The sequence below is a fragment of the Tursiops truncatus genome, chromosome 10 (assembly GCF_011762595.2).
Source record: "Tursiops truncatus isolate mTurTru1 chromosome 10, mTurTru1.mat.Y, whole genome shotgun sequence".
Classification (NCBI taxonomy): Eukaryota; Metazoa; Chordata; class Mammalia; order Artiodactyla; family Delphinidae; genus Tursiops; species Tursiops truncatus.
Genome location: NC_047043.1, coordinates 91,490,615 through 91,517,364, shown reverse-complemented (window position 1 = coordinate 91,517,364; position 26,750 = coordinate 91,490,615). Strand labels below are relative to the sequence as shown.

The window sequence follows — 26,750 nt, the reverse complement described above, 5'->3', positions numbered from 1 at the left end:
GATTCACGAACCGGCAGCTTTGGCATCCCCTGGAAGCTTGTTGGAAATGCGGAATCTCAAGTTCTGCCAGTGCCTGCTGAATCAGAATCTGAATTCTAACCAGCTCTCGAGATGACTCATGTGTACATTAAATTATGAGAAGCACAGAATTAGACTTAAGGGCCTCCATGGTACAGACAGTACAGCATCCCCAGAAAGCCCCTCAGAACTGGGTGCTCAAGAACTAGGGCCCCGTGAGTACTGGCCTGCCTGTGTCCACCGCCAGTGATCAGCCCTCACCTGGGGTTCCTTTGCATAAAAAGCTTTAAAATCACATCTGCATAAAAAAACACTGCATAAAAAAACACAGGCTCATTTAGGATAACTTATACCTGGGCAGCGTGCTCAAGTCCTTGGCAACAGGAAGGAGATCAGTGAATCATGTAGTCTTTCTTCCCAGCTCACCGTCCCCTCTCCTCAGGGAGCTGGTGTAAATCACAGACTCCCTGAACTTCACAATCCATGCCTCGTTGCTTTACCATACGCCCCTGAACGTTTCAATGAAGCTCAGAACCACAGGGATGAAAGGACAGCTGGCCCGGAACCCCCAGAGCACACGCCTGGTGCCTCTACAAAGCCCTGCCTGAGAAGAGCGCTCTGCAAACCTGCGGCAGCTTCCCCCTTCCCGGGCCACGGCGGCCACGGCGGTCACGCTCCCCGTCAGCAAGAAGATTAATTTGGGACTCAGATTCCTCCATCACGTGATCCCTTCCTGATGATTAGCAAATTGTCTCCCAGAAAGGCTAGGCTGAGGCCAAACGGACCAACCAGGCCGAACTACAACGAGTGATCATTTAAAAAATATACCGCTTAGAGACCAGGTCTTATATAAGGAGAAAAAAACAGAAAGGGATCCATCATCAGGAAGAGAGGCCAAGTACATAGAGGTGGGAAGGCGGGCTACAGAGCGAGATCTAGGTTAGAAGCCCAGCCCCGGTTAGGGCGGCCGTGTGCTAATCTCGCTGAGCTGCAGTGCTTCCTCCTTTAACCTGGAGATGACACCCCCTGTCTGGGGCTTCTGAAGGTCACCTGCAAAGACTCACGAAGTTCCAGAGACTAGCGCCCGGTCCATGGTAAGGGATCAGTAGACGCTGGATGTTAGCTTCCCCGCTGGCTCCCGGTACCATGCTCCGAGCTGAAGCCGGGCTGGCAGGCCAGAGTGTGACCTGCCTCCAGGAGCTCTTTGCGCTCACCTTGATCATTTCCGCCACGTAACTCTCGGGCCCCGTGTACTCTGTGGAGTCCTTGACTTTCACCAGGACGATGAAGCACAGGTAGTGCCACATGTTGTGCTCCTCCTTGATGTGCTCTTCAAAGGTGACAGTCTTGTTGTCGAACTTGTCCCTTTCCAAGCCTAAAAAGAGACAGAAAGCCCCGAGTGAGCAGCCATGGGGCAGAAAAACCCACGAGAGAACCATCCATCCAGGAGGCTGTGGTTTCACTCCTGTCTTTATAAAGAGTTGGGCTCTGCTGGCCTTACAAATGCATTCACTTTTGCATCATAGCAGGAAAACACAGGCCGTGGGTCAGATGGACTTGGGCTTGAGTTCCACCTCTGCCACTGACCAGTCACTGTTTGGTCTCCACGTGCCTTAGCTGCCTTCTCAGGGGATGGGAAGGCACCATCTAGGTTCCAGGAGTGTGTGTGGGTTAAATGAGCATGGGTGTGACAGGTCCGTGCACATAGGCAACCAGGGAATGCGAAGTCCCTTCTCCCAGGTAAATGCCAAAAGGGAGACACGTTAAAAGGTTTGTGAGGAGACAGGGGAAGGACAAAAAGAACTAGACATACAGTTTAAATGACAGCTGGTAAGTTTATCTTTTGCAGAGGTATAGGTGAGCAATTCTGAAAACAGCTTCTGTGTATTCTTAGATTGAGCAAATAAATAAATATATGGTGATGCTGGGAGTCAGATATCTAACTGTCAAAGAAGGGAGCACAAAGATAGAAAGGGAGAGAGACAGAATAAACTCTGATTGTTGAATTGGAATTAGAGGTATGGGTGTGAACTCATCCTTTTTCATGTGTTTATGAAATAGATAGAGAACTCTGTGGATACATGTATCCTCTAGATTTGTGCCCTAATTAGCCCTGGGAGCAGTGACACACCGAGAGGAATGAGCACACCCAGTCACCAGATCTTGGCTTCTAAATACCAGTCTCCACTAAACAGAACCAAAGCTCTTTGGAGAAATGGCTGATACCAGGGCTGGGTCAGGGAAGATGCAAGGTGAGCTTGCATCTAGAATACCTCATGGTGCTAAAAAAGTAAGAAAGTCCATAATAAATGATGGTGACGTGGCAAAAACACAGAAGCCTGCTTTGAAGGGGCTCTCAAAATCTGGGGCAATCTGAGCATCAGAATAAATTATGAGAGTAAAGGGTTATATAACCCATCGAATTAACTAAAAACACACAAATCCACTGTGTTACAAATACAAAAGTACAAATATACACAGGGAAAAGAGAAAGTTATTTCTTAAAGTAAAAAACCAATTAACAAATGTAGAAAAAACAGTAAAGGAAGAAGATCATCATTTGGCAAACATCACAATCACAGACTCAGGAAAAAACTGGATGCAAAAACTGGTGCGTTAACATTTAATTTGAGAAATAATGGGATATTTACGTTGCCTCAAAGTATCTCCTCATATAATGGTTCTCAATTACAAAGAGCAGAAAAGTAACTTCAGTGGAGAAACAGGGCAATTACCAGCTTAACCAAGGGATCAGAGTTAATACAACCAGTCATAAGATGAACTGGCAGCATGTACCTCCTGATATGAGGCACTGAGGAGAATACAGCATTTCTTTGATGTTCCTATAAAAAAATGCATAATCTCAATCTTACCATGAGGAAACATCAGAAAATCCCAAACCAAGGGACATTCTACAAGATAACTAACTTTTATATTCTTCAAAAATGTCAATGGACTGAATTCAACACATGACCTGGGACTATCATTTGCTATAAAGGACATTATAGGCATAAAGTGTGAACTCTGACTAGGATCTGTAGATTAAGTAAGAGTATTACATCCTTGTTAACTTCCCAATTTTGATAATTATATTGCGTATATATAAGAGAAGGGTCCTATCTTTAGGAAATATATAGTATTAAAATAGGGATAAAGGGGCATTGTGCCAGCCACTCTCAAACTGTTCAGAAAAATAGTGTGTGTGTGAATATAGAAAATGAAGGAAAACTTTAACATGTGACAAACTGGAGGAAAGAGTATATAGAAATTCTCTGTACTATTCTTATGACTTCTGTAACTGGAATTCTGTCAAAAGGAGAAGTTTTAAATGGTTTTAAGGGGACAAAAATCTAAGCTCTTAAGTTTTTAAATGGAAAAATGATCATTCTTTGAGTAGACGCACCAGTAGGAAATTTATGTATTTAGTAACTACATTATGAACAATCTTGAAATGACTACTCAGCTCCCAGATTCCTACATGATGAATCTGCATTTACATGTATTTCCTTGTAGTTATACAGAAAATGATATCTCTGGCACCCCATGCACCTCCCTTATGTAGCAGTTTACTACTCATCATTAAGTGCCTACACAGTGCACGCGCTATGCTAGGCGTGTTTCATAAACTAGCTCTCCTAAGTCCCAAGATAAGGCAGAGAAGTACATATTATTGTACCCATTTTACAGATGAACAATAAAGGTTCAGAGAAGTGAAGTGACTATACCATGGTTACACAGCTAAGTGGCAGAGGTTTAATCAGAAACCAGGTCTGACTCCCAAGCCCAAGCTCTGAACATTTGCACTGTATGCTCTTAGAGGACTCTATTTCCACTTAAAACCTGTTACCATCTGCAGTAAAGCCATCCACAGGCTGGAGGTGGAGGCAAGATCTCCATTCTGGTTACTTAGAATGGGAACACGAGATGCTCTGGCAGCCCAACAACCATGAGACCCTGAGACACATACATTTCAAATGGTGTATGATGATGCTTCTGCGAGCCCAAGCTTATTGCTTAAAACCGACCGCCAAGTGCTGCACTAAGTCCATGGGCACTCCGGACGCTCCCCAGCAGAACAGATCAGGGGCCGCTCAGTGCCAAGGGCAGGCACGCTGGAGAACGGCAGCGGCCCTTCCCACGGAGAGTCTGGGCTCCCCCAGCCCCTCGGCACAAGCCAGGCTGCCACCACTCACCGCAGATAAAGCACGTGGTCTTTAAGATCTCTTCTTTCTTCTGCTTTTCGCTCCTCAGATCGGCAAAGGTGTCAATGATGACCCCGAAAATCAGATTAAGGACAATGATGATGACCATGAAGAAGAACAAGAGGTCATAGATCACTCGAGCAGCAAAGAGGGGCTCCTGGAACAGAGGCACCTCTGTCAGCGGGTTACCCCCTGTCCCCAGCACTCGGGTCTGCAGAGCTCAGGGCAGAAGGAGGGGACCGGATGCCTCCAAGTCAGACGTCCCAGCCCTCCTGGCCCACCCCAAACCCCAGCAGCGCCGTGTGCTTCGTTCGGCACGTTACATTGGGTGTCAAAGTGTAAGAGCCACAAATGCAGCTCTTTTCACGCCCGCTGTGTATACTGTGAGTTCTCCAAGTGTCACGTGGCACGTGCCCGAGAGCAGCTTCCTGGGATCTAAGGGGTTTACGAATGTGTTCATGCAGGCCAGACCTGGCCCCCGAAGGAAGGAATCGCTTAAATACACAGAGGGGAGAGCAGAAGCTGCCCCCCTCCACACTGGGGCTTCCTCCCAGGGCTGCAACTCGACAGTGACCAGAGAGGAAAGCAGCTGGCTCTGCACGCACGTCTCCTCACCACCGCTCCCAGCCCTGCCTGTGTGTCTTCGGTTTACACTGGAGCCCACTGCCTGGTGCTCTCACCACCCACCCCGCCCCCCTGCTCTTCCTTCCCCTGGGGCGCAGCTACCTCTTTGGACGGCTTCCTGAGCACATCTCCCACTCCGCCCCCGCTCCGCAGCCCGTGACTCAGCACTGTGACGATGCACATCAGCAGCGTCTCGCACGTGTGCTCTTTATCTTGCTCCGTCTCTTCTGCGGGGACCCGCTCTGCGAACAGGGCAAGTCAGGAGAGATTTGAAACGTGAGTGAAAAGAGATACCGGGATTTGGACATCATGATTCCCGAATGCCACCTCACCAGCGGACAGACAGGAGCCAGAAAGAATAAAAGAAAGGAATCGAGCATCCAAGGCTTTCTTTTTCATCACTGTTTTCATCACTAAAACTTGCTAATTTCTCAAGCCCAGAATTGCCCTGCCCTCTATTAAATCTAAAATATTCCCTATCGTTTTCAGATTTTAAACTACAGTGTCAGCTCCGAACAGGCGCTGACAGGACGCTGAGTGATAAGCATCTCTTCTCTCAGCTCAGGGCCCAGGTTCCTCACCGGGGATGCTGTAGGGCTAAATCCAGCAACATTTTTACAGTTGGTCCGCTGAATGAATCGCCTTAAACTGGAAACTGTCCATTCTTACTGGTTTTTGGAGGAAGAACTTGCTGACCGCCCTGTTCTTTTCTCCAGCTGCAGTGAGAATGGTCTTGCTAAAACACCTATCTCATCATATCACTCCCCTCTCAACAACCTGGATCATCCTTTAAGTAAGCTTTGACCCCCTTAGCCTGACATGTAAGACCCTTCATGATCTGGCCCTTTGTTGACCTCTCTGGCTTCACTTCTTCCGCTCTCCTTCCTCGTGATCGTTATCTCCCTTAACATGCCGTATTCTACGTCCAGGCCTTCAGGCACGCTGTTCCCTCCAACAGGAATACGGACCCCTCCTCCTTCGCCCAAGATTCTACTGTTTTCGTTCAGCTGTCACCTCCTGGGTGATACTCTTACTCCAGTACTAGGCTGGGTGCCTATCTTCTATATTCCATCCTTACTCTCAGCACTTAGCATCCTCTCTAGTAATCACCTCTTTGCCCACCTCCCTCTCCCCCGGCCCCGACCCTGCCACTATAGTTTATTCCATCTTAGAGTACAACACAGTCCCTGGCAAATAGTGGGCACTCAGTAAATACTGGCTGAATCAATGAAGCAGCTATTTTCTTCCCACATAGCCTTCTTTCCCCCGCTTCATCCCCCTCCTCTCTCCCAGCCCTTCCTCTTTGCTACTGGCCTTAATTCTGAGCAGTGAGTCTGCTTTCATCTGCTTCCAATGTCATGTGCACCATCTAAGCCTCTGGGGGGAGCCTGGCACTAACATGGTAACGCTGCGAGGTCCTACCTTCTTTGGGTGCCGGAGAGGAGCAGTTCTCCCCAGTCTCCACCCTACACACGTCAGAGTACAGGAACTCGCTTGCCAAACTCTCACTGGCTTCTGGAGAGAGAAGGAAATTTTATGATGAACAATCTGGCAACATATGGTTAAAATGTTTGAAGTCCCCAACTCACGGCTGATTAAACAATTCTTTACATAAATAACACCCGACAAGCCTGCATATAAATTCAAAGCAGAGATGCAATTTACACTTTCATTTGGTGATCTGTATGGGAAAAAAGCCAGAAATGTCAATTCCTGTAAGCTTACTAGAAATATCGCACTTAAATAGCACCTCTCCAACTTTGAAGACAAACAGCTGAAACTCTTCGACAAACACTACTGAACATACAGACTCCAGCAAGATTTATACCAAGTCTGCATGAGAAGCGGGAGTGGAAATCTGAGACCCAGATCAGTTTAGTTCAGAACCCTAGGATGGTTGGCAGTGAATGCCATTTTTAGTGTCAACTTGGAGGCTGGAGTTACATGCCAAGAATGCAGCATTTGGGAGGGAGAAAAAGGCTGCCTGGCTTAGTTACAATTCTAGTTTGTTCCTTGGACTCAGGGCGCCTGGCTACCAGAGGAAAAACCAGTAATATTTCACTTACTAGTGTCAAGTATTTTAATTGAGGGAAAAGGCACTTGGGTATCACTCAAGAATATGTACCTCTCTCTCTCAAAAGAGGAAATCTCTTCTGTTTTTTCTATAAATGAAAATCATATAAGCTCACTGTAAAACGTGCACATTGTTTAAAAAAAAAAAAATGCCCCAGAGACAGCCACTGACTGCAGTTTGGGGGTATATTCTTCCATATTTTATAAGACATATATGAGCTTTTTAATTAAAAATAAAAATCTACACAGACCCTATTGTAGTTATTCTTCTGCAATTTCCTACCATATCCTGGGTACTCTTCCATGAAGGTTTATAAAGACGTACCATATCTGCAGGTGTCACCACACCATGGATGAACCACACTCTAATGAAACACTCCCTTACGTTGAGATCGCTTCCAGTTTCACACTGCAATGAACATACTTCCGTACACATCTGTTTCTACATTTTTTTTTTTAAAGGATAAATTCCTAGGGGTAGATTTACCAAGCCAGAGGGATGCATACTCCTATACTTTCAATATACATGGTCAAACTGTTTTATGAAAATGTTGTACTAGTTTAAAATAGGACTTTAGTAAATAAATTCAACGTAGCATCTGGACACTCACACTTCGCACTGACACATCATACCGCCCTTTGAATGAAGTGAAAACTAAGCCCTGTATTCAGTTCACACTCTGAGTGTTAGGGAGATACCTACACTGCCAAAGTCATCATTTTTAGTTCAGTTGTAATCAGGAAATACTCTTTTAACATTAAAAAAGCTCAGAAGATCCCAAACCCACCTGGAAGAATGGTTTCATTGGGCAGCCTATCTACTTCCAAGATGAAGTCATCCTTGAAGAAAAGGTAGCCCACTATTGAGAACAGGTAAACCAGGATCAAAGCCAGGACCGCCGTCAAGATGATGGACCGTCCATTGCGAGTGACGCTTTTAATGACATTAAGCAGAGTCTCTTCTCTGTACACTAAGTCAAAAAGCTTTAAAAACAAATGAAAGGACAACAATGGGACCATTTTAAGAAGCCTCTATATTAGATGGACATCAGTATCCCCTAATGACAACTTTATAATGATTTATAAACAATTTACCCTTCCGGAAACTCAAAAGCATTATACCCTTGACGTGTTACCCTTGCCTGTCTTAACAGTGAAAACCGAGATGGTAAAAATAAGGAAAAACAAATATAAAAAAGGAGGGTGGGAAACAATAGCAATTTCAAGTTGTTTACATGTAGCTTAGAGGTCTTGGGAATAGAGAAAATACAGGCTGTGCCAGTGAGCTGCAGAGGACAAGGGAGGAAAGGGATGAGGGGCCTGGTATTCATTTAGGGATTATTCACTGAGCTTCTATTAAGGGCCAGCCACTCTGGATACGGGGCTGGCTGACCTGCAATGGGCCAGGCCAGGGAGAGGGACTCTGGAGCGGACAAAGGTTCAAACCTCAGCTCAACCGCTTGCTACCACCAGGACCAGGCACTACCCCCGTCCTCTCAGAGCCTCAGTTTCATCATTTGCAGACTGGAGGAGAGAGACTTATTGTAAAGAATCAATAGACGATGTATATATAGTGCTTAGCATACAGTCATACTCATGTGCCCAGTAAGTCCACAATCGATGGTAATTATCATTAAATTCCTGACAAAGAGACTGGGCCAAGGTCACACAGATAGTACACAGCAGGGATGAAGAGACTGGGCCAAGGTCACACAGATAGTACACAGCAGGGACGCTGGCGGTGGTAACACGCCAGGAAGCCTAAACCCTTCCCATGGCCCTGGTTGGGGCAGAGACCCCCTGCGGTTCACAGCGGGTTCACCATCTTGGTGCACCCTCTGTCCAAGGGGCCTGCGCTTTGCAAGAGCTTGGCTTCATGAGAAATGGAGGCCCCCTGGAAGTACTTAGAGGTATGGGAGACCAGTAGCTGGTTTTCTAGGAACTACAATCTCAGATATTTGGCTGGAGGGTTGGCGGAGAGCCATGAGAGAAGAGATGCATGGTGTCATTCTGGACCTGGGTGGGGGCTAGCTTTAATATGGCCTCTGTGTGGACATCTGATCCTGTCCTGAAGGTCCTGCTTCCACCGTGGCTTTGGGGAATGACTGTGCACAGCCAAGTGAGTCAGGGGACAAGGGTGTGAATCCTGACTCTGCTTTTAATTCGTTGCAAGCTGTTGATCGGGCCATGAGACCTCTCTGGACCTCAGTTTCTGCACTGGTAAAATCAGTGGACTGAACTAGCTCATCTCCGAGTCCCTTCCAACTTAGAATTTTACGTCTGAGTTCATTTTCTGCTCAATTAGCCCCTCTGCCTCCATCAGGCCAGTCTGTGTCCTGAGACCAGCGTGAAGGGCACCGGGTAAAGGAGGACACTTAAAAGGGAGCAAGGAAGAGGCGTTTATTCGATATAAGAGTACAAAGGCTAATGTTGCTGTTAATGTTGGTTAAATATTTTCCAGCAACTCACCATGAAGCAGCAAGTAAGAGCAGCTTCAGACAACAAACGCCACTTGTTTTCTGGGGCTAAGAACTGTAGACATTATACAGCCCCCAAATCACTGAAATGACAAGTAACTTTTTCCTTTTCATTTATCTATCATTTCTGATTTTAAAACAATGGACATATATCACTTGATAAGGAAAAACTTTCTTCTAATTAGAAAATTAGACAAGTGCAATGGTGAAAACACAAAAAAGCACAAAGAAAAAACAAAAATCACTAATAACCCCAATATCTATAGACATTTACTCAACAAATTCTTTCCTTCTGACCTTACTACATAATTGAAAAAAGTGTAACGTATGCATACATATTTTTACAAAAATATTATACCGTAAGCTGGCATATAGTCCGCTTGCCTGGTAAAAAGAATCATGAACATTTTCATGTCAAAAAGATCACCTAGTTAAAGTACCTGCCTGGATGATGGCCTGATTGACGAACTCAGAATCTCTGTGAGGGTGTGATCAAAATAGATATTTTTTCAAATCTAAGTAAGTAACTATCATCACAGCTCTGGTTAAAAATAAGCAGTGGGCTTCCCTGGTGGCGCAGTGGTTGAGAGTCCGCCTGCCGATGCAGGGGACACGGGTTCGTGCCCCGGTCCGGGAGGATCCCACATGCCGCGGAGCGGCTGGGCCCGTGAGCCATGGCCGCTGAGCCTGCGTGTCCAGAGCCTGTGCTCCGCAACGGGAGAGGCCACAACAGTGAGAGGTCCGCGTACCGCAAAAAAAAAAAAAAAAAAAAAGCAGTGGTCTGATTTTTTGGATAATACCTTTTCTCTCTTCCTTCTGGTACTTTCACTCATTTTAGATTAGAGATTATTTGAATATGGTCCTGAGGTAGTTATAGTCTCTTGAATTTGGGCAATATAGCTGCCACCTGTGTCTATATTTAATAAAAAGAACAATTAGATCTATTTGGATTTCTGAGAGCTTTTTCATTTTATGTCCATGGATCTTTGTTAAGGAAAGTTTTACTTCATTATGTTTTTAAGCTTTGTTTCTGTTATAATTTTTTCTGAGGAAAAAAATAATAAACCTTATGTCAGTTTCAAAAAAAATGATCACCTAGTATTCCAGTGTATGGAAAAACCACAGTCTACTCAATCAATATCTTTTCCTTTTTAAACAGTCAAGATGTTTTCAATTATATATCATTAAAAGTAATGCTGTGATGAACACCTCTGCATGTACCTGAATATATACCTGTCCAGTTATTTCTTTTTGGCAAGTTTCCAGAAATGGAACTGTTGGGTCAAACATAACACACAATATTCACTCCACTGCTTTCCGGAAAGGCTGCACCAATTCATCCTTACCACTGTTAGAGAACGAGGCCCATTTTAGCGCACTCTCACTAGAAGTGGGCATGCTCGTGCTTCTGAACCTTTCCCAACATTACAGGTACAACACGGGATCACGCTCGTGTTTTAATCAATATGTCACTGTTTGACATTAGAACACTTCCACGTTTACTGACCATGTGAATTTCTCCTTTTCTTACCCGCCTGCTAAGGAACTTTGTACACTTTCATCTTGGGATGTTAATAGTTTGCTAAGGACACAACTTGAATGCAGGCTTGGGACCGGGTTCAGCCAGTCTCGGGGTGAACTTCAATTAGGCCACAGTCGCCCACTCTGCCTTTCCGCCCTGCTGGTGTAGAGTTTTCACGTGACGTGTGGGTTTTCCCTGCTAGAGGTCTCTCTTCAATTCCTTCCTGTCACAGGCTTTCCTCATTTATGGAATAATGTGAACGGTTTCAGTATTTTGTCTGTGGTTCCCAACAGACATGTTAAATACTGCTTTTGACACCAAAAGGAACGCATCACTTGAAGTCACAGAAAGTGACTTAGAAACCCTGCAGAAGCACCTACGAGAAGCGTCCAACCCCAGTCTCATGTGACCCTGGTCAGTGTTTCTCAAAGTGCACTGAGCCGAGGTAGCATCACCAGCAGCTCGGAGCCCCTCTGATCCTTCTGTGACAGGTGAGGGACGGGAAGGCAGGCATGCAGACTGCAATGTGAAATACCGGTTTCACCGAAGCAGGGACTTTTTCACAGGCTCAAATGAAAGGCAGCTCAGGGCCGTGCTTAAGCACTTAGACCCGGGAGTCAACAGAGCTGCGTCACTGTCGTGGTCTCTGCCCCTGACTTGCGGTGCGACTCCGGGCAGGTGACCTGCCTCACCAGGCTCCACCTGGCCAGTGGTGATTTGCAGAGTTCGTCCGCCTCAAAGGCGGTTGTGAGAGGGGACAGAAAGAGCACACAGGGAACGGTCAGTAAGTGACAGGAACTGTTCTTTTCTACACTGTGAGGCCCGTGAGGGCTGGGATGACACTGCCTCGTCTCACCATGACACCCACCGTGTCTAGTTCTGGCACCGGCTGGCACTGCCAGTGACCAAAAGAAAAGGATCTTATGAACAGAAAAAGAAACAGAGCCAACGGGATATAGATGGTTGGAAAAGTCATTTTCTGCCAGGGCGAGATGGCACTGTCTGAAGGGGACTCCCCTACCTCGTGGGAGAGACCCCTCAGCAGGGGTGGGAGAGACCCCGACTCAACTCTGCCTCCCCACTGAGAGAGGACAGGAATTTGTCAGGTTCCGGACTTGGGCCTCCCAGACTCACAAACAGGAACCCCACCCAGGGGTGTTATTGCATGAGACAAAAAAGGCTTAGAAATATACACAGAGCTCTAAAGATCTCTGATAGAGAGCGACCAGAATCGGGCAGGTAATGGCCATCACAAGTGTATCCAGAGACCTCTTTGCCTAAAACCTCAAAGTACGGCCAGACCTATTTTAAAATGAGGGAAAGGAATCCATATCTATATCCCTCAGTCTGCCAACATCCACCACTAATGGAAGGAGCTAATCCTGGAGGCCTAAACGGTGCATCCTTTATGGTGTATGGCGGGGAGAGGGGAGACGGGATGACAGAGACGGTAATGACAGCCGGCCATCGCTCAGCGTTTCTGTGGCGGTACTGTTCTCAGATCCTGACACGTGAAGTAGCAGAAAATCCCTATGATGGCCCTGCCAGGAAATGGACTGTTCTCCCCATTTCGTAGATGGGGAAACTGAGGCACAGAGCAGTTAAGTCACCAGCCTGGAGACCACATGGACGGCAACTCCTGGAAGTGCCTTCCTTGCTCTGCTTTTTGCAAGTAGATCCCTCGTCGTTTCTTGTTTTTGGCCGCACCACGCGGATTGCAGGATCTTAGTTCCCCAACCAGGGATCGGACCTGCACCCTAGGCAATGAAAGCGCACAGTCCTAACCACTGGACTGCCAGGGTATTCCCAAGTCCCTCGTCTTAAGTCAACACTTCGGCCTTGATCATCTTTTATCATCAGACACATTCTGATACTTCTTGTATTCCCTTTATGGATGGTTTCGCTCGCAGAAAGGTCAATTTTATGCTTCCCGTCATTTAACATAGGTACAATGAAGTGGTTCTTTTATCTACAACCCTACAGGTCAAGATTCCCTGTAATGACAGGAGAATAAGCAGATAGAGGTCTGTCATTTAAAAACCTGCTCAGGAGGAAAATAATGGAAAATCAAGACATTTAACCACTCGGCTCAAACCGGAACACAACTTCTGCTAAAAAGGTCTCCTGGATCAATAAATCTATCAAGCTCATTGCCATGGGTCTTGGGTCTTTGAAAATACCTCCCGCTCTTACTGGTACTACATGTTTTCACTGGAAAATGGATCCCATGAGAACTGTCAGAAGGTGACAGTCGCAAAAACATTCTCCTTGTAAGCGCTGGCTGAGGCCAAGAAATAAGACAGACAAAGGTGCACATGGAGGCAACGTCTCCTGACCCAGATGGTGGGCATCATCTATCATCACGATCACGCACTGTGATCGCGCACCTCCTGGGCTCCTGATAGCTGACCTGCTCCCTAGGTAGCTTTCCTCTCCAGATGCCCCAAACGCTGCGTACAGGGCGGGCTACGACCTCGTAGACCAGGCACATCAGTCACCATGAAAAAGAGGGGTCCGTGAGGGGAGGAAGGACAGAGGATGCTCTCCTAGTTGCCCACATGTAAAATCTTTCAACACCAGCAACTCACCAGCAAACTGTAGAAGAATTCATGGACGAAGAGCCCCATGGCGCAGATCAGCAGATACAGCAAATGATAAAGGAACTCAACATCCAGAACCATGGCTCGGTAGCCTCTGGTGAATGTGCCACAGTTGCCCACAAAGCTCATCAGAAAGATGATTTTATTGCAGACCTGACAACAATGAGAGCAACAGTCAGATAAGCACGGACCACGTGCCGAACTCCAGACTCTTCACAAGAGCCGAGGGCAGTTTGCCCCCAGGCGTCTCTCGGCGCCTGTGCCCAAACAAAAGCTTCCTTTTGCACCCAGGGCCCACCGAAAGCGCCGAGAACTGTTCTGCGGACCAAAGTCATTTCATTACTTTGCTTTTCAGGCATATTGCAAGTTAACGTGACAGTCAAATAACTTCATGGGCAACACTAATCAAGTGGCATTTGTAAGTGACAAAAACAAAATTAACACATACTGAAATTATGATTTTCAAGATGAATCATTTCTAACATCCTTCCATGAGTTAGTCAAACACAGAAGTCACCTCAATCCACGAACCCTGTGATCAGCATGATTAAAAGTGTTTTCTAACTTTCTGTTACATGCTACGCATTAGAGGGTTGCAATTTAACGAGGAGCAGCCAGTTCTTGTCATCCATTGCTCCTAATCTTACAGGGAAAGTGAGAATTCTCTTGGGGTGGGCAGGGGAAAGTAAGTGACTTCAGGATGAGTTCTATTCCCCTGCCCCCCTTCTGGGAATAACTTTTTTTAAAACTTTTTTTGGTGATGAAAGTTAAACTTATTGTGGTATTCATTTTGTAATTGATATACATATCAAATCAAAATGTCATACACCTAAAACTAATATTATATGTCAATTACATCTCAATAAAAAGTTAAAAAACGATATATGAAAAGTATGTAACCTTATTAATAAGCAGAGAAATGTGATTTTCCCCATTTCTTCCTTTTCATAAACTCATATTTCATTGAAACAGTCATATATACATGGTAAAAGTAATAGCATTTTTTCCCAATAGCATAAAAGAGTATGAAGAATAAAGGAAGTCTCCCTCCCAACCTATACTATCAGATCCCCCCAACTCTCCAAGAAGACTAGTCTGATCCCCCAGAAGGAGCCACACTGGGACCTCGTAAAGTACCAACGCTTGGCCCTTCTTGGGTTGGGAGTAACTTCTGTTCTTCCTCTGGGGAGCCATCCCTTCCCATGTATCGGTCCTTGAGGTCTGGGTGGGGCTCCATCCTGGCCAGTCGGAATTATGGCAATCCCCTGGCAACGACTGGTTCACGGATAGGCACGTGACCAAATGGGGTCAATGACACCCACTGAGATCCTTCCTGGGACCGCAGCATAAGACAACTTTGTTCTTTACCCCTGACCTTGGACCTGACAGAAAGTGACCTCTGAGGCTGCTGGCATCCATCCTGCATTACCATGGAGCCCAAGGGTACCACCAGCGCAGAACCAAAAGAGAGGAACTGAGCCCTGACGCTACTGTCCAGCCTCCTGAATGCAGCCACACCTGAAGCCAGGCGCTAGGATTCTCAGTCACATTCTCTCCTTTGCTTCTATGAGCGTGGATTAGGTTTTCTGACCCCTGCAACTGAAGGCTGACCTACTGTATAACAGAGTCCCACCTCTGAGAGAAACCCCATGCCTGAAGTCTGCCTATAGCAACACGCTGCCAGAAAAACCTGAATCAGGAGAAAGGTGGAGAGAGTGCGCTTCGGCTGCACTTGGTAAAACCGTCTCCTGCTACCCGAGCTAGCCTGGCCACAGGTGCTGCGGAAGCAGTGCCAGTTAATCTGGGGGGTCAGTGCAAGCGAGCTTCTCGGCAATCAGATAAGGGGGGAAGCCGACACCCAGGGAGAAGGTTCGGCTTTCTCAGACAGGCTAACCTTTCAATCCACCAGGTCGTTTTCCTCTACTATTCTAACTTTTGCCAGTGTAGGATCTTTTTTAGGGTGAGAAAGCATCATTCGTTCTGAAAGAACTGTGTTGCTGGGGTTTCAGAGAGAAAAAAAAAAAAAAATGGCCACGCTCTGCTCGACATTCCAGGACCTCACACAAGCCCAGGCACCTGCGGTATTAACAGAGCAGTCCACTTCACCTGAGTCCACTCTCCCCTTTAACTTCTGCCCCCGTTTTCTCTGTCGCTTCACCAGCAACTGTTTCCTATTCATGGTCTTAGTCTGCTGTCCCCACTTCCTACGGACCCCACTTTGGTTAGTGTCAGATGTGGCTTTTGGTCCCAGCTGTCTACTGCCAGCGGCTCTCCCCACGTCCCCAGGGATTCTCCAGGGCACACACGGCCGTCTTGCCCTGTCCACTCCTAGCACCCAACCCCAGCTCCTGCAGCACCCTTCTCACCACCGTCCCTGCACGTGGCTGCCAGGATACCACCCTGGGCTGCTTCCCCAGCTCTTAGATCTCCAACATTCCTTCGCTGTGTGTCCACAGCCGCTATTCCTTCTCCCATTGCTGCATATGACATTCCTCTTTTGTTATCCCCTCTGAGTAATTGTTTACTGTTTCAGCTCCCCCCCCCCCCCCCGCCATGCCCCCGAGCTAATGGTATTATCAATGGTCATTAATTATCCAAACACCAACTGACTTATGTTAAAGAGAAAACTATGGAATGACCAAAGGCCAGAGAAACAAAAGAATTAACTCGCAGAAGACAACCTCTGAAATACTGAGTGTTTTTTCCTTTTATTTATTTGTTTCTCCAGTATTTCTTTCTTAAAAAGCTTCCTCTCACTGCAGGTGAAGCCTGTATTTCCTGCTTCAATGCTGATGTGGCTCTGTCACTCTGGTCATGGCCGATTTCCAAACATGAGGCCCAACATTAATAGCCTGTCTTGTTACCTCGAGCCCAGTGAGCCAACAGTTTTCGTCTATTTTCACCCTGAAAACCAGGTCTTGCGTGACTTCATTTTAGCTGGAGGCATCATTCTTCTCCCAGCCCCCCGTGACTAAAAATTTGGAGTTATATACTTGCCTCCTTCATCACCCAGTCAAGACAGTGATACCTTCTTTGCCTGGAGAAAAGGACCCAGACCAAGCCCGGCACTAATTTCAGGCTTAAGGTTCAGACCCAACGCCCACCACGTGTCACTGTTCCCTCCGAAGCTCTGACATCTGTACCTTCCTTCTTCTCCGTTATGACCAAGACGCAGGCTCGTCACACGTAATTGAAAGCCCTGCTAGAGGCCCTAAGTGGTCCCCCAACCCCCTGCACAAATCCGTGTACATTCATGCCACTACCAAGGGAATTTTCTCAACCACTGAATTGCTCAAAAACCCTGAATCATTTCCCACTATTGGGAATAGAATTTCCCAACCTGTATTCTATACAACACTAATTCCAAGTGATACTTTACAAAAAATGTGGGCAAATAAGTTCGGGAAACACAAATACCTGGTGTCCCTTTCTTCCAGATTCATAACCCATATCAGCATGTTAAAGTCTCAGAAATGCTGCCGTGAAAAACCTTTCATGTTGCTTAACCCAGCATTTCGCACATGGATTTGACCAAGGAACGCTCTTTTCACCTAAGATTTATCAACTTAGAACATGCTGCCCTGGAGGATGAAGCCCCAGTGAGTCTTCCTGAAATGCAGGGCCCAGGTTCCCTGTACAGGATCAGGCCCTACATGTCAGTACGTGAGGCACAGAGGAGGCGAAGCGCAACGGGCGGCCATCTCCCGAGCAGGCCCGGGCTCCCCTCGCTGCTGTGGCCTGTGGGGAAGATGCTCTGCTCAACCCCTGCTTCCTGGCCCCACTGTCTCCATTCTTTAAGACAAAACTTCAGCCCTGTCCCCGTTCTCCCCTAGCGCCCTTGCTGCCTCTGCCATCTGAACAGCCACTGGGGGACATTTATGATTGCCCTCAATTACTGGATTCACCTTTTTTGCAGTATCACTTCCATTTCTGAACAGTGACCTCAGCTTCCTTATACACTCAGGGCAGAACCCTCTGGAAGGCAGTTTTAGATCCCCACATGTCCCAGTTCGTTCCTCTTTTTCAGCAGGAAACCTCTCCAATTTATGGCTTCATATCAGCTGCGTCCATCTCCTAGGAATTCTGCAGAGGCAGCTGGCATCTGCCCATCCACGGCGGTGAAAGAGCATTTCCAAATGTCACTACTTTGAGGTAACTCTCCTTGATTCTCTTCTTACCTCTCCACCTGCTCCATCTCTGTCAACAGTTCCTCTTGCTTCTCTGAGGTCCTCACCAGAAGTGGGTGCTGTGTTATTCCGTCATTTGACTTAACTGGCTAAAATCTCTTGTCCTAGCACACCTTTGATCTGATTGGCAAAACTAACCCAGATCTCAACTTCTCTCCCTTTGTCTGCCTAATTCTGAGAGGAATATTCCCTGAAAATGAGACTGTCGGTGCCCAGAGAGTACGTTAAGAGGTTCACCATCTTGTGACAAGGGGAAGAGGGAGACGGCCACCTGCAGCTCTCCTTTGCTTCTGCTATTTTAACAGTTGACCCAGATAATATTTTTCTGCACCGGAAGCACAGGCCAAGATTCTGGGGAGGATGGAAGGCACTCCTACTTGTATGTAAACAAAAAAGTGGCGATGAAGGTATTCATACTTACGTTGAAAGCTCCCAGAAGAAACAACGTGGGTTGTAATCCGACCGAAAATATCAACCGGAGAATTGTGGAAGCGATTAAGGCCCGGATGCCGTGGGGCTTGGGGAGGGCAATGACAATGGCCAGAGATATGAGCATGGCTGTCCACAGCAGCCCTGACCAGTGTGGCTCCAGGGTTCCTGGAAAGACAAGGCAGGGCTCTCAGAGATCAGAGCTTTCACCGGGTACAGGTGACAGACCAAAACAGGTTTAACGTCATTTTCTTCAACCACGTCTCTGGCCTTGTATGTCCCAACCCTCACGTCCAGTTCTCTGCCCCAGACGTAACCAATCACATCCATGTTTTCTTACCTGCAAGCCTTCTACTGATACATGTTCCTTCTACCTGGGAAATTCTCTCCCTTTCCCATTCATGTTAAGTCTTAGCTTAGATGTCACCTCTTCTAGGAAGTCTCCTCCTCACAAAACATGCCAGGTGCTCCTTCCTTCCCTGATTCTTGTACCCCTGGTCATCCCTATGGGACAGTGTTCTCTAGCGGTCACTGCCCCCTCCCTAAACCCCATCCCCACCAAGACTCCAAATTCCCCAAGGGAAGCACTGGGCACCCAGTAAGCACCCATCAAATGAGTTTGTTCCATGAGCAGAACTCATACATGTGTCACACTTCACTCTTAGGGGAGGCAAGCTGGAAGAATAAACTTCTAATTTCTATTAAAAGCATGCTAAGGAAAAGTGCAGGCCCCCTGCCTGCATCAAATTTCTTCAAGGCAAGGAGGAAAGCAACTTCCGTATCATTAGCATCATCCTACAATTAGATTATCCTTGTAGTCAAAGAGCTTATACCAGTTTTTGTCATCTCTTGCTATTGCAAGTTCTATTTAGAGTGTCCCACGAGACGGCTTGGTTATGTAACATGAGCCAACAGGGCTAAAAATAAGGTACTGCAAAACACTCATTAAAAAAAAAAAAAACACCCCTATTTCAAACGCTGTCACGTTTTGACTTTCCTTCAGATGTAAACAAGTAGCACTACATGATTAAGGCCACTTACATAAAGGAGTTTCGATTCTCCAGAACTGCTGGGACTGAAGCACCGCCAGGGAAAGAGACGCCCCGGCAGGTTCCAGCTCTTCCACGAGCCTGCTGGCTGCCCTAGTTCATTTGGTCCACACCTGCTGAGACTCACTTTCTCTCTGAAAACTGTCCCCCTAACCCCAGCCACCTACCTCTTCCCTCTGGATAGCCTTCAAAGGTAAACCTGATTAGGAATGGGCGCCAAGAGGCAGAAGCTTCTCAGAAATCCAGGAAGAGGTGCATGCTGGGGCCTAGGTGTCCCTTGCTGTGCATTTAACAACTGTTAGATATTGTATCAAGCCATTTACGCGGATTATCATGTATTTAACCCTCTTGATCACCCTATGAGGTTGCTGTTATCATCTCCATTTTACTCCAGAGGAAACGGAATCTTGGGTTACGTATCTTGCCTAAGGTGACACAGCATATACCAGGAGTATATACGCCCCTGGAGGAATGGGCCTTAACGATCATTAAAAAAAAAAAAAATCCATCCGTTTTAAGTGCACACTTTGATGACTTCTGGCAGTGTATACAGTCATATGACCTCATGTAACTGCCAACACAATCAAGATATAAACAACTTTATCACCCTAAGAGGTTTCCTTGTGCCCTTTGCAACTGGTGCCTTCCCCCATCTCCAATGCCAGGCAAATACGGACCTGCTTTCTACCACTGTAGCTTTGCGTTTTCCAGAATTTCATGATGAGAAAAATAATCATATTTGTAGGTAGTCTTTTTAATTCTTTCACTTAACAAAATTTTTAAGATCCATTCAGGTTATTGTGTATATTAACAGTTTGTTCTCTCTATTGCTGAGTAGTATTCCGTAATATGAATACACCACCACTGATTTATCCACTTAACAATTAATGGATATGTGGGTTGTTTCCAGTTTGGAGTTGCTACAAATAACGCTACTGGAAACAACCAAGTACAAATCTTGGGGTAGGTGTATGTTCTCACTTCTCTTGGACAAAAACATGGAAGTAGATTTTGGGACCCTAAGTACATGCTTAACTTTAGAAGACCTAACCATACTGTTTTCCAAACTGATGGTACCATTTTCCCTTCCCATCAGTAATATATGGGAGTTCCACTTGCTCCACATCGTCACCAATACTTGGTATCGTCAGTTTTTCTAATTTTAGCCATTCTAGTAGGTTTCTAGTAACATGTCATGGTGGTTTTCATTTGCATTTCTCTAATAACTACTGATGTTGAATATCTTTTTATGTGCTTCTTGGCCATTCATATGTCTTTTTTTGTGTGAAGTAACTGATCAAATCTTCTTCCCACTGTTTTAATTGGGTAATCTTTTTATTGTTGAGTTGTAAGAGTTCTTTATATATTCTGGATATAAGCCTTTTGTCTGATGTATGATTTGTAAGTATTTTCTCCCAGCCTGTGGCTTGCCTTTCATTTTCTTAAGCACTTGATTATCACAAACTGCTCTTAAGAGCTCAGTGCAATAAATGTGACCAGTACAACACATGTACTCAAATCCTGAAGGGGACAATATAAAAACCTGCTGTCTTCCCACTATAAAAACAGAGGTGATAATTAATGCTAGATTCCAAATAAACAATTATAGAAAGACTTCTTTGAGACAACTGGAGAAACATGAATATGGACAGGCTATGACATGATTTACTGTTAGTTTTGTTAGATATGATAATGGTATGGTGATTATACACATTTTAAAATATTCTTAGAAGTTAGAGATGCACAGTGAAATATCTATGGGCAAAATGACAAGATGTCAAGACTTCTTTAAAATCTTGCAGAAAATACAGTAGGAGTATAAATGAAACAAAATTGGCAAAATGTTGGTAATTGTTAAAGCTGGGCTTATGGGTATATGGCAGTTTATTATACTGTTCTTTCTACTTGTGTATATATTTGAAAATTTCAACAGTAAGAAAGTTTAAAAAGTAGTACTTTATGTGCTTTAATCATCATGCCATGTTTACAAATTCAGTATGAGACCTGAAGATGCCCAATTTTCATGCTGTTCAAAGACGCTGTGACTCATCAGTTCTGAAATAAAGGGGGAAAATGATACTTCTAAAAAGGAGCTTTTAAGGCCACAGTGTCCTTGGCAGCCACAAGCCTTGGAAGTCACAGAGCCACGTCGGCACACAGAGCAAGGTCGTTACACACCTCAAAGAGGGACATTTTGGAAATCCTGGTTTCAGGATTCAATGAGCACAAATATTGCTCTCAAAGAAATACTTTCAGGTAACCAATCAGATTTTGTTTCTAGACCGGGCTAACACAACCCTCCTCTTGAAGATGGTCAACAGTGACTATAGAAGATGCCCCCGACACATCTTCCAAAAGAAAAAAGTAAATCCCTCTGAGTGAGTGGATGTGTTTGAGGTGATCTCGGTCACTGCATAATGGAAAGGGCTTCCTTAGGTCGGATCAACCTTGTTCTCTCCAAGGACATCTAATTACGTTTTCTGTTGAGTCTATCTGCATGAAGTTCTATAGCCAATGCTGCCAAAAAAGGAAGCCTGGACTTCTACAGATCAGCCAGGGGTGATGTCACCTTGAGTGCCACCACTGTAAAGATGGAAGGACCTTTAAGAATCATTGCATCCAGTAGTTCTTGAACTTGGATGGGCAAGAAACAGGATGCTCCAGAGATCCTGACTAGGTCAGCAACTATCTTCTCCTGACCTCCACAGGAATTTCTAAATCCACACCTAGGTTTCACAACTACTGGCTCCATTTAAGCACCTCTTAAAAGAGAGGATAAGGAGAACTAATTGAAGTGGCTGACCCGGAGTCACGTGGCAGGTGAGTGGCAGAGCCAGGCCTAGACACGAAGTCTGGACTTTGTAAATCTAGCTGCTCCACTGGATGAGGCTTATCATGGAAGAGGAGAGAGGTGTCAATGAACTGTCCCCAGCACTGGCCTCAAAACTGCCACAAGGGACCAGTGAAGAAAATGGCCAAGATATATTAAAAAAAAAAAAATCAATTTTAAATATTTTTAAAGAAGTGGAGGGTAAAACGAAAACACATCCAAAGTAATAGTTGAAGAATCTGCTATGATGTGCACAACAGCTCCCCAGAGGTGAAAAGAGGCCTGGGCTCTGTCCCCTCCACCTAAGCCCTGGGTTGACCACTTTGCGCTCTTACCTCTGCTGACTGGCACCCTGGTGAAGGCAGACATTCCCCCCAGGGGCAACACCCTGCAGCCCTGTGGACCTGCCCAATGTTGCAGCCAAGGACACTTATGATTCCTGATATTGCATTTTAAAGGAAAATGCCCCTTGGGCTGGTGTTTAAGTACGGCGTTTGGGGGGAAAACCATCACTTAAATGGAGCCTTCAACATAGCTTCAGGCCAAACAGAAAAGCTAACGCCTCAAATGAGTAAGTTAGACACATCACAGAACATATGACCACTTTCAAATCTGACCTTAAACTTACTTCCATTACGTTCGTGACATCTGCATTATTAAATCCAGAGCCGAGCCTGGAATTTACCTCTGCGCTGTTTCTGTTTTTTTTTTGGTCTTACTTTTGGGCTCTTCATCCCATTATGTTTCACACAAGGTGGCTCCTGGCAGGTTGTGACATACATACGGGAGGTGATCTGCCAAAAAGCTCTGATGAGAAATTGAGCTGAAAAGCAGGCCTCCCAGGAGGCTGTAGCAGGTGTCAGAAAAGTAGGCCGTAGATGTTTAATAGAAGAGGAGCTTCCGCCAACCCCCAGAACCCCACACGCGTAAATGTCTCCAGAGAGCCGTCACGCAAACCGAGGAGCCCCAAACAGAAAAATGCGCCTCCTGAACGCCTTGCCTTTTCTCAGCAAAATGTGCAGAATGTGCATACAGATGACTGGAAGGAGACGGTGGTGGGGGAAACCCAGCAAGACCATGGACAGCACGTTTCGTTATGTGAATAAGGGCACGTAGCTCTTAACAGACTAAAGTGCCAAGGATGTACCGTCTGCAGTCACTCAAGCCCTGCCTCACCCTACCTCTTGTCAAAAAAAAAAAAAAAATTCCAGAGGTTTCCTACAAATTCTTTAGTCTGAAATCAATTTCACAAGTATGGCATGGGAAAAACACATCTACTGGACTGAGCATCAAAATATCTACGTGCTAGGGCTAGCTCGGTCGCTGACTGGCTGTGTGACTTTGGCTGAATCGCTCAGCTTCTCTGACAGTTTCCCAACATATAAAACAAGGAGGCTGCCTAAGATGAACCCTTACAGTTTTAATACTGTAAATAGCTTCTTCTCTTTCTTTCCTGGCAAATAAATACGGACACACAATTTGTATTATTTCAAGTTAGATTTAAAAATAAACCCGTGGTAAAAGCTACACTCTCATTTTGTCTGAAAATGGGTAACTGGGATCCCGTAACTTGCACCAGTACTTCCAGGGATCACGTTTAAGATGCAAGTCACAGCCTTCCTGCTGCCTCTGGAATTTTCCTTGAAATTAAAGATATGGATGGTACCTCCTCGGACTCCTTTAAATGGGTAGAAAAAGGCCACAAGCAGATTCATCAGGACAGCCAGGTTGAATGAAATGCTGCTCCAGAAAGACATGTTGCGGGCACACCAATACAGAACGGGCTGGGCTGTGGAAACAAGGACAGAGCCCCGTGAGGTTCAAGACTGCAAGCCAGAACGCTGGGAATCCACACGGCCCTCCCGCTCCGCCCCTACAAGTCCACTTTTGTTCCCAGTTTTTACCACAACAGTAAAAACGATCGTTTGTTTTGAAGGTGACTCATAGGCTCAGAACGACACCAGATTGGTTTGTTTCTGTTTGGAGTACTTACTGGAACAGAAGATGTATTGGGGGCTAAGGAGGAGAAGAAAGGGGAAAAGTCGGAGCATCTAAAAACCCTGCATGCCCCTGTCAACACCATCAGTTATGGAATCTTGGGGGTTATCCAGGGTTCACGCGCCGAGTCCTCAGTTCCCCCTGGGGTGCTGGGACTGGATGAGATGCCTAAGGAGAGCCGAAAATTCAATGAAACTTTGAGAAGTGGGGGGCACTGGTTGGGGTGGGGGGACACACAGCATTCAGAGTTGGTCCAGCTGGGCCCCAGGCTAGGAACAACGTTACCTCTTCCACATTCTTCCCTTGCTCGAAATTCTTCACCAACTCACTGGTGACTAAAAGCAAGATAATGATCCTTTTCCTGAAACCAGGTCATCTGCCAACTAGGAGTGGGAGTTCTGCCTGGACGGTCAGCAGCGGAGCTCCCATTTGCAAAGGCTACAGTAGAGAAAGGATGTGGAACCAAAGCCCTCACAAAGGGCGAGAGACCCTGTAGGCAGTGCTGCCATCTTAATCCGTTGTTACCGGCAGGTGATACCACACTGGCTGCATCTCAGCATTAGGAGAACAAGCCGGTGACCAGTGTGTGCACGGGTGCATCCTTTTCCTCTGAACTCTGCAGTGGTGCCTTACGCTTAGGATGATGGCAGGAATAATTTCCATCTCCAGGCCAGAGGCAAAGTTTCCAAAAGACAGTCTCATTCAACATTATCCTCCTCCAAAGAAAAGTGTGGAGTATGTGAAAATGGATCTCTAGCATGTTATTTCGCTCTCCCAATGAAGTCATCATTTAACTTTAGGACAGCCGCCAGGGACACATCCAATGACTCTCGAACGATGCCTATAGCAGTAGTCAAGCCTCTGGAAACTTCTATCCAAAATAAAGTTATGGCATAATTAAACAGAGCCCTGGATAATTTAATAACTGCTCATCTCACGTTTGCACTTTTTAAGAGGCCATGTTTCCAAACTGTAGAGTTTTAGAGCTATAAGCATCACTTAGTTTAAAAGATCTCATTTTATGGATGAGGGAAACTGAGGCCCAGCAGAGGATGGAAGGCATGGAGATCTCATTCCCCAGCTCAGAGACCTGCTGGGCTCAGTGACAGGGACAAAGTTAAGCGGCTCATGTCACCATTCAATGGAAGAGCTGACCAGGAGTCAGTCCCACCTATAGTTAATGAATGACTTTTTCATAAGTTAATTGCCAAAGCAAATTTAAGATGAGAAATCACCCGCTCTGTAGACAATGGCTATTGGTGTTTCTTCTGGGACTGAAGCCCATTTCTGATCTGAATATGAACATTCCAGAGAGCACAGAAGAGACACATGGCAAGGATGGCAAAGGGCTGAAAACTGTTGAAGTTGAGTGAGGGTTTCATGGGAATTTACAAAATCCTCCCCACATCAGTGTATGTGTAACAGGCTCATAAGAAGTTAAAAGACAAAAAGGCAGGAAATGGCAGGGCTCAGTGATGGGTAAGCCAGAATTCCCTTCAGAGCAGCTCTCAATACTAAGTGTGAGAGTAGCTGGTCTTCAACGATGGTCTTCAACTATGGCAGACGCTCACAAATCTTACTTTTATAAAACTAACACTGTACTTAAATTGTGGTGTCACTGAATATGAACAAACATTCCGTCCTTCAAGTCAACCGGGTATCTACGCAGGTGCAAGAAGACAGGGTACCATGATCCCAGATGGGCAGGGCGATTTAAATAACTGCACCTGGGGCATCTCTTGGTAACCCTCCTCCCTAGCTTGTTTGTTTGTTTTTAAGGAACTGGGGCTTGCTTGAGGACTTGGACTCCATGTGCATGTAGCAAGAGAATTTCCCACTCTACTCTGATGTGTGTAATAACCATGAGGGTAAACTCCATGTAATACCACATAACAAAGTGTCAGCATATGCAGCTCTGCCTCAATTTCCTCTCACTATCTCCTAGTTTTCCTAGCCCAGAGTTTTCTCTTCACTGGGGCCAGGATCTTCAGGAGAAGGTGTCAGAGAGGCACAGTGGACAGAGGATGTGAATGCACAGAATGGGTGTGCGTGCGTGTGTGTGTGTGTGTGTGTGTGTGTGTGTATGTGTTTTGAGGAGAGCAGGGAAGAGGGTTTCAAGGGAGCACAGGACCTGAGTATCTTAATACTTGCAGAAGAAAAGATGAAGCAATCCGAGCCTCAGACAGACCTTACTGTGTACCTGAGCCCTAGCTACAGATTCTCCAAAGCACAGATGATTCTCTGTGATACTTTCAGGAAAAGGAAGAGGAGCTTCATGAATAAGCCAGAGAAATCTTTTCTGCAGACTTATTAGAAGAGGAATAAGCTACATAGAGAAGAAAATATATTTCATTTTAATTGCACTTCTGAGTACATTTCTCCCCTTCCTAAATATGCAAATCATGTTTAATTCCGTTATTACTTTCAATTTTTCTCTTACCAGCAGAAAGCTATGAAGCCAATTAAAATCTCTCAGTTGACAGCCATAGCTGTGTTTAAGCGTCACTGAAACAAAAACTGTTTTTGAAACAAAGACAGACTTAGTAAGAGAAGGTATTAGCTACAATGCAACATAAATCTTGGAATGATGAGATGGCCATTCTGCAATCAATCAAACAATCAGGTAGTCTTAATTCCCCACTTTATAGGTGAGGGCCTAGAAGAAGTTAAGTCATCTGCCCAGAGCCACAGAGTCAGGGAGTGGCAGAAGGAGCATGGAATTCAGATCTCCCACCTCTTGG

At 45.7% G+C, this 26,750-nt stretch overlaps 1 protein-coding gene across 1 annotated transcript in view; it reads right to left on the bottom strand.

Moving 5' to 3' along the window:
• Positions 1 to 26,750, bottom strand: part of ITPR1 (inositol 1,4,5-trisphosphate receptor type 1) — a 318,730-nt gene that overhangs the window by 24,895 nt on the left and 267,085 nt on the right. Inside the window, exons 52-59 of the mRNA XM_073787587.1 lie at positions 23,678 to 23,800; positions 18,125 to 18,300; positions 13,505 to 13,669; positions 7,706 to 7,901; positions 6,267 to 6,359; positions 4,947 to 5,086; positions 4,212 to 4,377; positions 1,233 to 1,393 (exon numbers count right to left, since the gene is read on the bottom strand). Of these exons, the coding sequence (XP_073643688.1) occupies positions 1,233 to 1,393; positions 4,212 to 4,377; positions 4,947 to 5,086; positions 6,267 to 6,359; positions 7,706 to 7,901; positions 13,505 to 13,669; positions 18,125 to 18,300; positions 23,678 to 23,800 (1,220 nt within the window). The remainder of the gene's footprint in view (positions 1 to 1,232; positions 1,394 to 4,211; positions 4,378 to 4,946; positions 5,087 to 6,266; positions 6,360 to 7,705; positions 7,902 to 13,504; positions 13,670 to 18,124; positions 18,301 to 23,677; positions 23,801 to 26,750) is intronic.